At 35.1% G+C, this 16,045-nt stretch overlaps 1 protein-coding gene across 1 annotated transcript; it reads right to left on the minus strand.

The window, feature by feature from the left end:
• Nucleotides 1-561: 561 nt before the first annotated feature.
• LOC147073151 (BMP-binding endothelial regulator protein-like) lies at nucleotides 562-15,819 on the minus strand. The gene is made up of 6 exons (XM_085945317.1): nucleotides 15,713-15,819; nucleotides 9,463-9,625; nucleotides 4,352-4,447; nucleotides 2,321-2,439; nucleotides 1,222-1,467; nucleotides 562-783 (listed from the first exon to the last, which is right to left on the minus strand). The coding sequence occupies exons 1-6, from the start codon at nucleotides 15,768-15,770 to the stop codon at nucleotides 602-604; spliced, it is 864 nt and encodes a 287-aa protein (XP_085801443.1). The 5' UTR covers nucleotides 15,771-15,819; the 3' UTR covers nucleotides 562-601.
• Nucleotides 15,820-16,045: the final 226 nt, after the last annotated feature.

Here is a 16,045-nt window from a genome sequence, read left to right on the forward strand (position 1 = left end):
ATGTCTGATTTTAAAGGGTATATCAAACTTCAAATTGAAATTACTCCATAACATACTGTTCTCCATGACATCTGTACTTGCTAGAAATGACTAATGGTACAATATTATATTCTACAAACAAGTACATCCTTTGCAATATTCTACTCTATATTTTAATGTTTTTCAATCTTGTCGGTACTAAAACGGTACACTTGATCATATGCCAAACTTCCATGGCATACTGAGCCATAATCCAGTGCCTGGTTGATCATCGTAGCTGTAGATGAGATGCCAAACAATAATCGCTTATTATATATTTCAATATTTGCTAATCATTGTCATGAGTTGTTAGAAGGTTTTTTAACTTAGCAAACTCATATATAAGTTGTAAAATATGAATATTGCAAAAGACAAGTATAAAATAACTTCTATAATGTTGGCTGTAATGTAGTATGAAAGATGGAAGATGGAAGATGGAAGAAGTATAGAAATATACATGAAATAGTTGAGAGGTTTACGGGAAAAAAATATGTTCATGAACGGACAGACAGGAGATGTTATTATAACATTTCAGCCAGAATATAGAAATCATAATGTAGGTACTGTTTTCGAAGACAAAAAATTAACAGCTAGGTGATCTGATGCATGTGACCATCGGAGGAACGTTGCAGGAACATGTAACGCATTCATCGCCGCCCATCACCTTGTCTCCGATGTTCAGCATCTTTTTACCGAATGCACATCTCACTTGCGGGTTGGAGTTCTTGGGAAGTGGAGATTCATCGATCACATCGTCTTCAGAAGCTGGAATTAAATATTAAACATCTTTTTAGGAAGGATTAATGTTTTCAAGACATGTTTACTTGGTAATTTTGGTATGATCAGAATATTGAAGCTCGATTTATGAATTAAATTAAACGAACTATGAATTTATCAAAAATCTTTTCTTATATTTTTAATTTATAAATTTTATTAATACACATGACCATAAAATAATATATATATATGTAATAATAAGATGGGATCCTTTAACGTATTCACATTATGTAACGTTTTCTTTAAATTGCATGTTTATCTTTAACTTTAAATTAATATTTTTCTTTTTAATGTTTTTAATTCTGTCAATCACAATAAATTATTACCATTCTGTCCTTTTGTCAATTTACGGTTTATCACCACAGGACGTCACTATGTTTAGGGATACTTGGAAATAGAAGATGAATAATAGTTTGAATTACTCACCACACTTCCATTCAATAGGGCAGCATGTTCTGCCCTGGAAGTAAACGGGGGCACAGTTATCAGTGATGTCACTGCTGTGGTAGATCTCCACTCCACAGTTGATGTTCTTGCAGGTCTTCAGTGTGCCGTCGAAGTCTGGCGTGCACGTGCACTCCTTGCATGTTCCTTTAGGCTGGAAACGCTCACCGTCTCGGTATACCTTTGACTCATACGTGCATGTCTTCAAAGCCTTGATTTCGTCCAAGTCTAAATGAAATTAGAAAAATTAAATTTGCTTTATCTTCCACCAAAACAAAATGTGCTCCAGTTTATTCATATATTCAACTTGTCTATTTAGTGGAAGCCAGCGGCAAACAAATTTTGAAAATAGCCGATATACTGAATTATTTGTTAGGTTAAATTATTATCATTATTGAATTCATGAATTTTGCCGAAATCGGTTATGAAAATTTCTGATGTTCCCGCCTGACTTCAAGTGAACAGACTTGTACCCATATAAATAATAATAGGAAAAAACAATCACCATTACACAATAACATCGTTAAGAAATAGTTGCATTATTGAAGCACCAGTATACCCTCGAAAGCTATATTTGACACAGCGTCATATCTCAACCAACGTGTTCAGTGGTTTAGATTCTACCCATTTACATAGAGTTGGATTTAATCCCCACTTGTGGCTTTACGCAGATGTGCCATGATGTGATAGGCCTGTATCAGTGGATAGCCCGTGGCAACCATCTATGTCATCCAATTTTTATTTCAATATTCTGACGAAGCGTGTCTAAAAAATAAGAGAGCGCAGACAAATGACACAAACGGACACCAATGATCCTAATCATTATGATATCCACTTGTTGATACGATAGGTTGTAATAGCTCGTAGATGAGCACACGTAGTTATATCTGTAGACCAGCTCTTCATTGCTAACTCAAAGTGGGGAGTGTTTGGGTATGAGTAATGTGCCCAGAAATATGTGGGGATCCACGGTTGAAGCGACGAGATGCTCAATATCAATAATAAATTATTTTTAACGCACCATTTATTAAAGTATGCGCTTGATCCAGCTGGTCAAGAATCGACAAAATTTGAAACATACCGCAAATTTCTTTATAACTGCAACAGTCATCCTTTCTGTATTGCAGGATGCAGTGCTTCTTGGATGGATCGTAATTGAACGACTCTGGGCATTCAACCTGGGCGCATGTTAATCCGGCCCTGGAAACACATTAATTATTATTTCTACAATTCCGAAGACATTTCTTAAGCCGGCTCTCACATCTTAACTCCATAAATCAAACCTTCCAAGGACGTCGACTCGGTGTTGTATATGAAGACCGCGCAGATCTACCTAGCGACAGTCGCACGTAACCTTCGAAACGCATAGATATTTGGATGCGGCGACCGGCGAACCGGTAGAGGAATGACCAATTCGTAGGTCTTCGACTCGCAGCCCGAGAAGAATTCAACTTGTTCAAACTAAACAGTCGCATTCGACCAATCTGCGGAGATTTTTGACGCGTTGAAGTGGGGCATGGCACAAAACATAAGGTTGGGAAACACTGAATTAGATGCATCTACTGGATAATACTATCAATTTTTAAAATAATAACATTTTAATTAGACTTGCTCATTAACTGAAAGATTTGCAATTAATTGGGATGAGTAACCTAAGTTGATACTCGTATTACAGTAACGGAAGTGTTAAACATACATCTGTTTTACATTATTGACTAAACTTGTCCAAACGAAACTAACTAAATAAAAGATAATAACAATTTTTGGATGTTGAGTGTTTTTAGCAGGTGCAGTATGTACCCACCTATCCTAGTGTTGACACACTAATTCTATTATCTGTTTAGTGTAACATTTAACTAGACTACATATACCTACCAAAATATTTTTTTGTTTATAGTATCCATATCTCATTCCGTCAGGTAGTTACATATTTCAATATGAACACTAAACTTGTAGTTTACTTAATTATCTGATAAGCAAATGCGTAGTATTAAGTTTAATTATTGTACTTACAGTAAAAATTATTAAAAATAAATCCTTCATAAATGCGTAAGTAGTATTAACAAATCTACCATACACTATAAAATTCCCTATAATTAATGCCACAATTTCCCGCCTAAAAATAATTAGAACCAAAGTCAAAACAATAATTATAATACAAATCGGTAATTATTTATCCCGACATCTCGGAAGTACATAACCGCTAGCAATTAGTAAGCTTTGCATTTCTTGCATCTAGAAAAAAAATCGGTGTGTGTACTTATTTATGTACGCGCGTTAGAAGTTATACTTCTTTGGCGTAACAAAACAAAAACAAAACTTGTGATAAACTAGATTCTTTGACTAGCTTTTAATTATCTTGTTAAATTACACACTCAAGAAAAAGGACCGCTTATTGGAACGCCGTTGGTTTATTTCTATACGCTTTAACTTATATTGCTAAATTATATAATGGTTTCTCGTTGTTTTTATTTTTAAAGTACCAACTGTCACTCTGACGTTTAATCGTTTGTTTACGTAACGAATTGCAAATGGCCGACAATAATAAATTCGCTGCCTAGGCAACGGAACAATTCTAAACTATAATATTTATAGGTACTGTATAATCGTCATGATTGCATTATCATACTGTGGCGTAAAGGTAGTGCGTTCGGCTGATAACCGAACAATCGGTGGTTCGAATCCAATCGAGTCCGTTTTTTTTCGTGTGAAAAAATAAATTATGTGTTACATGTCACACGCCAAAAATACAGTCTGATCTGATTTCCCAAACGCGCCAAAAGAAATATAACTTCAAAAATACATCCTGGACCTTGGAATGGCCCGAGAAAATTACAAAAATTCAAAAATTACAACAATTACAGACTCTTGAGCATCCCAACACTGGATCCAGCTAGATGAGGTATCAGTAGGTATATAAAATTATTACCGATACTGCGGCGTGGCGACCTCAGTCTTGGGTATCTGCCTGAGATATTTCCATGCGTAAGTAACTGCTGACGCTTAAAACCAAACGTAGGGCTTCACATTCTCGATTAAGACTGAGTGTGGTGCGAGGCAGATTGGTTTGGAGGGTCCATGTTTATGTTGATAAATTTATCATTTTACTGACCTCTCATTGAATCCTTCGGTGCAGATGCATTCTATGGAGCAAGGATCTTCAATCACACTCTTGTCTATCCGTTGTCCACTCGAAAATACTTCATTTCTGAAAATAGATAACAAAAACACGTGTAAATAAATCATTTGAATTAAGAAAAAATAAATTTTATTAAATTTAAACTATCATAGCATAAAATACTGAACGCAAAAAGTTGCAATTTCACTTAAATTACGAATAAATTACAAACTCTAATAGAAAGTTATTCCGAACCAATGCGTTTTACTAAATAGTGTTATATGCAAATTAAATACTTTAAGTCGGCTCTCACATCTAAACTCGCCTCATCTGCCGAGCAACCATAACTCAAACCTTCTAGGAACGTCGCTTTGATGTTGCTAGCGACAATCGTGTGTAACCTCTCGAAACGTATAATATGTTTGGATGCGGCGACCGGCGAGTGACTAATCCGTAGGTGTGCATATGCGGTCTGGCGTCTTCGACTCGCAGTCCGAGACGCATGCAACTTGTTGCTAACAGCACTAGATGTTTTTTTTTTTCAAACTAAAAAGTCGCATTCGACCAATGTGCGTAGCTCCATCTGACAATGTGTGTTTTGTGAATAACTATGATGTCACAGTGGCGTATTCAACACGTTGCAGACGTGACGAGTTTTGATGTGCGAGCCGGCTTAATCTCCCTTCATTTACCTATGTCAATGATCTTCTTACAATTATTACGACTATGGTCTATATGATTTACGATGAGTATAAATTCTTCCAAGGGGGTGGCCATGACCCCCAATATTACCCTTATCCTCACCTGAATCCATCTCAAATAGTACATACAATAATTGATCGTTAGTGGTGACCTCAGAGACCTAATAGTTAACCAACAGTCAATAGTACTCAATATCATTGATAATTACATGGTTACTGTGACACCCCCGTATGGTCCCCATTTGGGGATGTCTTTGTGTATCTGGAGAGGCCCGAATCGGTATCAAATCCAACAAATAGTAAAGCGCTGATTACGAAAATAAATAATAATAGAGCCGAGCCGGCAATGCCGTAGATTATGACCGTTGAAATATTGCAACGTCGCCGTTTTTCGACAACGGCTCTCGTTGAAAGCGAAACACAAGATGGCGGGTAATATGTTGCAACAGCCACAACAGTAAACACGCGAATTTCGTCCTCCGTAAAATAAATAATTAAAAATGTAACTATTATATAATATTAACTTAAATATACCTTGCCGTTTCTAAAACAATTCCGGTGTGTTATTTGTTCACCTCCACATCCCGAATCCAGACGAAAAACCATACTAAAAAATAAAAGTGACAGCTTGTGTTTTCACTTTCCAAAATGGAGGGAAATGAAATTACCTAACAAAATTTATTATTACTTCCACCGGCATATCCTTGTAATAGGCGTTACTCATCCATATTAAATATTAGCATTTCACTGTATTAGATATGATTTAAAACTAATAAGAATAACAATAACTAATAATATTAATTTACTGTAAACAATGATGATATTAATGGGTAAAATGGCGCTCTTGGGTAGAGTTACAATGATTTTTATGTCAATTTAGAAGTGTATAACATCAAAAAAGGTCATGCGTAAATCATTTCAAGTTTATTATTGAAAGAATCATCAGTTAATTTACAATTATGGAGAAACACAAATATCAGTAGATTTCTTGAATTTCGAAAAAAATCAAAAATTCAGTATATTGGCAAAAAATATCAGTTGATCTGCTGAAATTTCAGTAGACATGGCAACACTGCTGGGTTGATCGCATAGTCAGTGTTGCCATGTCTATCTACTGAATTTTTAAATTTTGACTTGGCAACACTGGGTTGATCGCATAGTCAGTGTTTCCATGTCTACTGGAATTTCATTAGATCTACTGAAATTTTTGTCAGGAAAAGAAGAAATTATGATATTTGTGATGAACAAAAGTCACTTTTTACATGATTTTTTAAAAGACACTTGTGAGATTATGTCAATATGCACGCTTTCACCAAACACAATCGTTGAATTTCATACATTTTTGTCAATCTACTGATATTTTGAAGATAAAATCTACTGAACTTTGAAAATTTTACTTGGCAACACTGGTTAATACCTTTTTAATATTTTTGGGTTATATAATGAGCTAATTAAACGTATACCTATAAGTTTCATTGGTTTAAAAAAAATCATTCAACAGCCGTACAAAAAAAAAAAAGTGAAATTAAATTGGGAATGTAAAATGCCGATATTTCGTGCGGCCCGCGTTTCTATGAAATGATCAGTTTTAATCGGAATTCGTATAAATGTTATTGTTTATTTGAATAATTATAGTTATTTATGGGTACTTGTTATAAATGTGAGTTATTATATAGTGCTGTGCATTTTTAAATCATTATGAGACGTAAATAATATCACCTGTCGTTTTTTACATAAACAAAAAATAATGACGGATGTTACCTAGTTTTTAAAAGTGATTTTTTTGTGACTGTGTTAAGTTATATAAAATTGTGCTCACTTCAACTTATAGTCACTCGAATGCATCTGATAAGTAAATATGTGGTGATTCAATTGAAATACCGCATGTTAGTATACATAGCGTAATAAATTTATAGTGTCAAAAGACTTGATTTCCGTCAGAGGTGTAGAAACTTAACTTAAACAAAGAACTTAATTCATAAAAATTTAAATAAATCAGTTCTAATATGTTTATCGATTAATCTTATTATGATTAGTTTGTGAAAATTGATTGTATATATCGGTTAAAACGCATTTTAAATTTAAAGTGGCCATCTTTGTTTAGTTGGTTTGAGTGTTGCAAACATTGTGAAAAAATAAATTCCCATATTGTCAATAAAGTGACGTATGTGCCGGAAAGCTTTAGAGAAACATCAATATTATATCGCAAGATAACTTAAATTCGGAAAACCCTTCCTTTCATACTCTATATGACCTATTTGAATTTCGAACATTCAATTAGTGTGTTTGACGTTTGAACCCATCGGACGTGACGAATAAGGCACACAATCGCTCGCCAAACATCGGGAAAGCTGTAGGATAATAATATATAGGAGATTATACAAGCATGGGCAAACATCGGTAATATAACATCATTAGTGGCAACGGAGAAGATGCATTATTATTATTATTACGGGTCCATTGTCGTAACAATTTTAATTTATTCGGCGACGACCCTGGGGCGAATTAATTTATTTGGGCACATTACCGGGATTAACACCGAAACACTTTGTCAGACACGCGATTCGTTTTAAGGGTGGTTATATGAATTATTATTAACACAGTAACGGTAGAAGGGATCCACTGATTTATAATATAGGAACAAGCGCGGCCTGCATTTTTGCACTGAGAAAGGCCACCCGAGCCACGTGGCGCGTAGCGCGTGGCACTTAGGTACCTTCCACTTTCGCCGGAGAATTTGCACTAAAAGTATATTAGTCTATGATTTGCACTAATCAACAATTATCTAAACAAAATCTAAGGGCTGGGGTACGTTCCCGCTCGGAAGGTGCGGTATCAGAGGGGTGAGGGTTATTTGAGAGATTTTTGAAACTCTTTTAACGGTCGAATGCGCCGGCAGAATTCAAGGTCGCATGCCCTTTCTAAGAACGCGTTCAGGTACTTAGCCCTATAAGAATAAAGGCCGTCTAGCGACACGTTCTTTCGCGACACATTTATCTGTGATATTATTTTGTAAGGCAGGACACTGATGGGTGATTTGAGACATACTTTGAGGGGGAGGATATATTTGATGACAATACCTACGTACTTTAAATATATAAATAGAATAAAATGAACAACAATGTGGTGATTACATTGATTACATGATTACGTCACGTGCTGGCACATGCTGAGACGGCGACAAATTTAGTCTATGGTTTTGACATTCTTGATAATATTTTGAATTATCACTATCTCTATAAATTCAATTATGGAAAATGCTAACTCTAATTTATTAGTATTTTGAATTATTATTCGTTATTTATGGTAAATTAAATTAATTTTAACAGTGTCTACGTGTGCGTATGCTAAGAATACTTGCAATATAATATATATTATAATAATATATAAATAGCTAATTAATATAAATAATTCCATTGATAATATTTTGAACAGAATCCAACCAGCAGACCATAGATAATAATGAAATAGAAAATCCATAGAGAAAACCACTGAACACGCGATTATGACGTGAGTCGAAAATGTCCTGCAGAAAATAGAAAAAAATGTTCATTGACTAGTGCGGTTCATGATGTAGCGCGATACGAGCCAGGTGACCTCATTGTCGTTCTGGCGGTTTTGGCAGACTTTGCTAACTTTACTGACAATGCTCAATAATGGTCAATGTACCTATTGCTTTTGGCTACGTACCCACATACAATTATTATTGTCGAAGAAATATTTTTCCAAAGATATGTATGGCTTACAGAACAACTTATAAAATACCAATGTGATATTACGGCCCTACAGGAGATGCGATGGATAGGTCAAGGAGTGATGGAGAAACGAGACTGCACTATACTATATAGCTGCCATGATAGTGAACATCACTTTGGGACTGGATTCATCGTAAGCAAAAGAGTGAAACATTTAATTATTGGGTTCGAACCAGTCAACCCAAGGATCATGCGAATGCGTAATAAACATAAAAGGCTTAACAGGACTGTATTTTTTTGTCTGATTAAGCGATGTCTGGTTTACTTCCGTCTTCCTTAATCGTCCTTGATGACTAATAAGGACACATATTTATTGGTAGATACCTACTTCTGTTTTTTTTTAATTGTTTTACTAATACCGGTATTAAATTTTAAATACCGAAATACCGGTTTTGATATTTTCATTCGGTATTGCAATCCCTAAATGCGATATTTCAAGAACTAAATTCTCCGCAAATCCTGAGATACCTATAATAATATTAGTCGAACGCCAAGCTGAGATCTCACCCCTACGTGTTCTTCGTCACCACGAAGGAATGCTACAATAGTAATCTACCCGCTGCAACGTTGACATAGTACATGCCCAGTGGTAGAGTTGCTTAGATTACAAAAACATCTAACGAAATAATAATATAATATGTATCCTTACTTGTAGTAGCATTTTTTGTCGTCGACAGTCCTTGTTGAGAAGGGACACTCGTATCTTTCCGGGCAGCGGCCATTGGGTTCCGAATAGACCGCTCTGCAGCCAAGTTCAAGGTAATGGGCGATTGGCTCGTCACACTTCTGGCTACCTTTTGGCTTGTCACCAGCTATAAGAAAATACATAAATTACATATTAATAATTTATTATACTCTGTATCAGTGGCGAAGGGTCGAGGTAGGCTGTTAAGATTCGACATAAATAGTGCACAATAAACTTTATCAGTCATACGTATAAAGACTACAATAATTTACAGATGGCGTTGGTTAGTTTTTAAAATTCAATTAAATTCTGCGAAAACCAAGCCATAATAGACAATAGTCAAAAAATACTCTCTATCTATAAAATACCTAAAATTATACCATTAAAGTACAAATCATTTTCTTCTTCCTATTGTGCCATCCCCTAGCGGAGGTCGGCCACCATCAAGGCGATCTTATATTTGTCGTCTGCTACCCGGAACAGTTCAGTGGAGCTGCACTCGTACCAGTCACGGAGGTTCTTAGCCACGAAATGCGGCGCCGTCCTCTGCTACGCTTACCGTTGATCATTACTTGAATGACAAGTTGGCGAACGCTGTACTTTTGTCTTCTCTTAATGTGGGCGAAGTACTGTAGTTTCCTGGTTTTGATACTACGTAGAACTTCTCGGTTCTTCCCCATTCGATTGAGAACTTCAACATTTGTCACCGGGTCAGTCCAAGGAATTTTGAGGATGCGTCTATACAGCCACATCTCGAAAGCTTCAAGTCTCCGTGACATCTCTTGGTTTAGCGTCCATACTTCCATACCATAGAAAAGAATTGAGAGAACATAACAACGTACCATACGCAGTCTCAGACCTAGGTTAAGATCTCGATTGCTAAGGAGACTTGTCATTTTGAGAAAGGCGCTCCTTGCGATCTCAATTCTAGTTTTTATTTCCTGAGACTGGTCCGATTTCTCATTGATCCATGTACCTAAATTATTTATAATGGGTCACACGTTCGATTGGTTCGCTGTTAATGACAAAATTTGTGTTGGTGTCTGATGTCGCTATTTTTGATACTAGTAATAGTTTTGTTTTATTGAGGTTCATTTTTAAACCATAAGAATTACTGACCTCATTAACCTTTTCTACCAGTTGATATATAGTGCAGGATCCCATAGACTTCTCGTATACATAATATGCGGAACGCATTCTGACAATTGGAATAGGTTTTAGGGGTCACCAGGATATATAATGTCGATGTTGCCAGGCGATATTAGTGGTCAATTTTTTTTTATTGAGGTTTTAATTTTTTTTCTTATAACCCACCAAAAATTGTTCTGAATTCTTCAATAAAACCAAGACCGAATCAGGGATTGATTGAAAATGCAATAATTGTACCATGCCATCGGCATGGTCGTAGAACGGTTCGTCCCATTTGAAAAAATAAAAATAGCGGGTAGTGCAATGTGATCAAAATTATCGATTCTTAGGATCCTCCATGGCTTTAATTATTTTATTTAGTAGCATGTTTGTATAGAATCACCCAGATTGGTTTCTTTACTATATCTATGCATATGCCATTAGTTTTAGTATTATGGTTAATCCAGAAACAGTGTAGGTGGCATATAGAGGTAGGTGAATTTTTTATGGAAAAGCTCACCTGATCCACTATTTGAGCCTATTGATTCCTACAACTTGGCTATGAGTTACGAGAAAATAATTTGTATCCAAGACAATTAATCACGAATGGACCTCTAACAAATTATTTAGTTAAACCATGCAAATGTAATTCTAACTGCCGTACATTATCATGTAGTTATAATAAATTGGCTTTGACATGTATATCATTGTGCAAATGTGTAAGTAGTGTTTGTAAAAACTGTGATCATGATACTTTACTTAAAGCAGTTTGAACACTTGACTTGTTGTTTTTTTTTTTTTAATAAAAATGTGTACTTAGTGTGGTTAGTGGTTATCGTTATTTAATTTATTCACCTACCTATATATGCAACCTACCCTGTTTCTGGATTAACCATAATACTAAAACTAATGGCATATGCATAGATATAGTAAAGAAACCAATCTGGGTGATTTTATACAAAAATGCTTAAGCCATGGAGGATCCTAAGAATCGATAATTTTGATCACATTGCACTACCCGCTATTTTTATTTTTTCAAATGGGACGAACCGTTCTACGACCATGCCGATGGCATGGTACAATTATTGCATTTTCAATCAATCCCTGATTCGGTCTTGGTTTTATTGAAGAATTCAGAACAATTTTTGGTGGGTTATAAGAAAAAAATTAAAACCTCAATAAAAAAAAATTGACCACTAATATCGCCTGGCAACATCGACATTATATATCCTGGTGACCCCTAAAACCTATTCCAATTGTCAGAATGCGTTCCGCATATTATGTATACGAGAAGTTTATGGGATCCTGCACTAATAAACTCTTTAAAATATCAGTAATCAGCACAGTATCATCGGCATATCGTATATTGTTAATATGTTTCCCATTAACCAAAATACCCACCGATTTACCTTGTCAGGTTTCCTTTTGGATACTTTATTTACTGGATTTTATTGATTTTTAAAAACTAACTTACACTACCTGTAAATTGTAGTCTTTGTTCAATAAAAACAAAAACACATGACTGACAAAGGTTTGTATGCACTATTTATGTCGGATCTTAACAGCCTACCTCCACCCTTCGCCACTGCTTTGTATTAGGTACTAATCGGGCATCGTGTTACATGGGGGATCGCGCCGTGGCTCCAGACATCGTAAAAACAATTGGCATGTAAATCGGTAAATGAAATATTACTTATTCTTTGCAGGACCTCTAGACTGACGATCATTACCCGGATGACTTGGCTATTCAAACAGCACCCTTCTCTATGGGTTGGCCCTACCCCTCTCGGCAATAACGGCACACAGGGCCTGTGGCCATTGAAAGATCCGTAGCATTATTTATTATACGGCATATATAAAAAATAAGATGGCGCGGACGACACAAACGGACACTAACAACATTTCGTAATAACTTGTAGGTGAACACCCTTAGTTATACTTACAGGCCAGGGGTTTATCGCTAAACTCAAAGTGAGTAGTGTCTGGGTACGAGGAATATACTTGAACTTGGACGAGAAGCTGTTAGTAATAGACGAGGTAAATGTGGAAGTCAATGGCATCTGATAGATTTCGTGGACCCGTGGAAAATAGACCCCCCCCCAAACCATTTTTCTGTGTGCGCGCTTGCATACAAATATAGTTGAGAACTGACCTGACATATTCGCAACAAGATCTTGTATCTGACACCAAATATATTTTTTTTTTTATTTTGGCCACCGAAAGAATTGTTCGTTTGTAACAACTGCAATCTTAATTCAATGAAAACAAATAAGTGTGACTGACAAAGTTTAGTGTCCACTATTGACATCGAATCTCCACACCCTACTTCTACCCTTCGCTACAGATATATATATATATATATATATTATACTTTTATAAATATATTTTTATTATAAAAAACAACTTCAAAATCTACTTTCATTGTTGTAGTTAAAATTCAGTGTTTTTGTCTCACTTAAAAATGGATTTTGTCACATCGACGATTTTAACAGCTCAACGACGATTAAAAAAAATGATAATGAAGAAAACCCTCTACCATAGAGATCAAAATGGTTGGTATTATTTATTTTGATAAATTATATTTGAGACAAAACAAAACCAAGCATTTTGATAGCTCTAGTACTGACGTCTAGAATATGGTGATTGAAAAATTGAACGTTGCATCATATAATAAGTAGATAATACACCCAAATCCTTTACGACAGTAACTCTGCTCAATAGTATACCCCATTTAAACGTGCATGGATTTACTGCTGACAGTTAGTAATTATTCAGAAGCTTCCGACCTTTTTTGGTGCATGCATGCAATCCTGCCAACTACAGAATATTACACGTTTACACGTACATTTTCTTGTTATGGCCGCGATATACACACTATTGCTTGCAGTAAATCCATGCACGTGTACGGGCGCTATTATACTTGATAATGTATGTACCTTAATAAACGAAAGGAAAAAAATAAAGGCGGATCCTTTATTCAGGGGTATTCTAACTAGTTCACTCGGTAACATCAAAGTAACACGGATATCACTCGAGCCAATTCCGTATAAGGCGGTTATCAACAATAATAATTGTAAATACACGGCACCGCGTATTAGTTGATTCCAAATCACAAGAGGGGACATGCTGAGCGTACGTCAAAATGGAGCTTTTATGCTATTTTCAATGCATGATCCTGGACATTCCTTAAACGTTGTACGTCCATGTGAAGTGGTGTTTCACTTCACTTCACATGGACGTACTGAAATATGACTATATTCTAAAACATTAGAGCGATAGGTTTAAAAGAATACTATTTTATGTAATAAAAATACTTTATGCAGTCATCAAATGTTTAAAATAAATATAAAGGATAGTAAGGCTTCAAAAATATGTAAACAGATTATCTACAACGTTTAAGGAACGTTAAATGATATATTAGTAAAGACCTGCTGCGGGTCTATTCTATACAAAAGGCTGCTTTCGTCCGCTAAAACCGCTAACTAGGGTATGTTTGTATCAAATTCTTAACACGTATTGTAACAATAACAATTAGCTGGTAATAATTGTTGCAATAAATGCTATATTTTAACGGCATGCCCCCTGCCTGTGCTAAAATTTAGAGCATGAGCGATAGAGAGAGAGCGAGAGAGAGACAGTTTCGACTCATTAACTGATTACAATACAATCACAATTATAATATTTCAATATAAAATGTATGTAACAAATACTAACACATTATCACCTTAGCACGTTAGCTGTCGATAGTCGCCTTTTGTATAGAATAGACCCGCTGATCCACTAATGTTCATGTTATTGAAAAATGGCACGTTGACAAGTGTGGTGTAACACAGGCCAATTTATAAAGTGACCTATGATAGGAACTGTATGTAAAAATATAAAAAAAAATCATATAAAGACAATGTTAATTATATAGATGTATTGGTATCTGACATGATTATCATAGTTTGTAATCGTAATAATTATTTTGTTATTGGTAATTTTAATACTATTCTTCAATTCTGACTCATTTATTTCACACAATAAATAATTGATGTATTGCATATTCGCCAACTTCAGAAAATAATATTTATTGTATGTTATCACTGTTATCACTGTTATCAGTAATATTAGTTATCAATTTCCTTATCTTTGGTATATGTTTTGTGGAAGAAAATCGAGCATCTGTATTGGCATTTACGAAAAGTATTATTTAGCAGCAGACGTTATTATATATGTTTGTTGTAAAATATAATTAGTAATTACACAAACAACAATAAGTATAGTGATATTGATAAATTTATTTAACCAGAATAATATATATCTATTTTTCTACGGAAATTATAAAAAAAAAACAAATTCTAGCAGGCCTAAAAAAAACACGACTGCTGTAAGCTAACAGCGCCAATATACGTAATTATATGGATTTACTTGCACCAATAGTGCGTATTTTAAACCATCGCTACATAAAATACTATGTCTATATTGAAAATTCTATAATTTAATTTAATGCTTTTAGTAAATTCGTTAATTAATTATCATTATTCAATCATCAGCGGCGATTTTCTTTGACGCAGATGACGCAATTGATTCGTCAAAACATTTAATTATTGGCCTCAAAAACTTTATTACAAATATTAAAAAGAAAATCAAACACTTAAAAAGATGCGTATAAAATATTACCCAAAGCATCACAAAAACCCTAAAACTAATTAAAAGTGCACACACACAAAATTAACCACAAATATTATTCAGTCCAGCATCGGCTTATAATGTCGTGGGTCCCAGGTTTGAATCCTGGGCCTGGAAAATACACACATGGTTTTTCAATTTGTGAGTATGGAGCTGGTTAAGCAAGTTCTAACATCTATTTCTCATAAACAAAAAAATCTGTTAACACAATCCTTCACGCTGTGGAGGACGTGGAGAAAATATTCTTATATGTGTCAGTTGTATGTACTAATAGTAATCTAGTTACACAATAATAATATGTACAGCGTGGACTAGTTGTCTGTCAATTTTTAACTACGCAGTTAATTAATAGTAAAACTAAAAGATGTACTTAGATGTTTAATGATTTTTTAGATATAACGACAAAAACACTCACCGTTAACAATCGAAATCAATCCAAATCCACAAACTAGCAATATTCTGATGAGCGTCATCTTTAATTGATTGCGTTGTGTTCACACGACTGAAGTTGTTTGTGATTTGTCAACTGTTTTTAATGCAGAATCTTGTCGGATTTTGTTTACATCGAAGCGCAAAGCCCCTTTCAGATGGAACACCGGTGCCCAGTGACTCTACACTGCAGTGGCTATGGCACAGCCACTGAATTGAGTTAGCCTGGTGCAAAACTTGCTATCCCCAAATTTTTCAATTTTGAGGTTTTGGTACCCTTGGATTCTACTCCTCTCTGGCTACACGTCAATATATGAAA

Source organism: Rhyacophila brunnea, unplaced genomic scaffold (assembly GCF_057557595.1).
Source record: "Rhyacophila brunnea isolate RB1 unplaced genomic scaffold, BYU_Rbru_1.0 scaffold_18, whole genome shotgun sequence".
NCBI classification, from domain to species: Eukaryota; Metazoa; Arthropoda; class Insecta; order Trichoptera; family Rhyacophilidae; genus Rhyacophila; species Rhyacophila brunnea.

Bases quoted from the DNA above. Each gene is read 5' to 3' on its own strand.
- LOC147073151 (XM_085945317.1), bottom strand. From the start codon at position 15,770: ATGACGCTCATCAGAATATTGCTAGTTTGTGGATTTGGATTGATTTCG. The intron at 9,626-15,712 runs GTGAGTGTTTTT...ATTTTCTTATAG, and splicing joins ATTGATTTCGATTGTTAACG to CTGGTGACAAGCCAAAAGGT. The intron at 1,468-2,320 runs GTATGTTTCAAA...AATTTCATTTAG, and splicing joins CAGTTATAAAGAAATTTGCG to ACTTGGACGAAATCAAGGCT.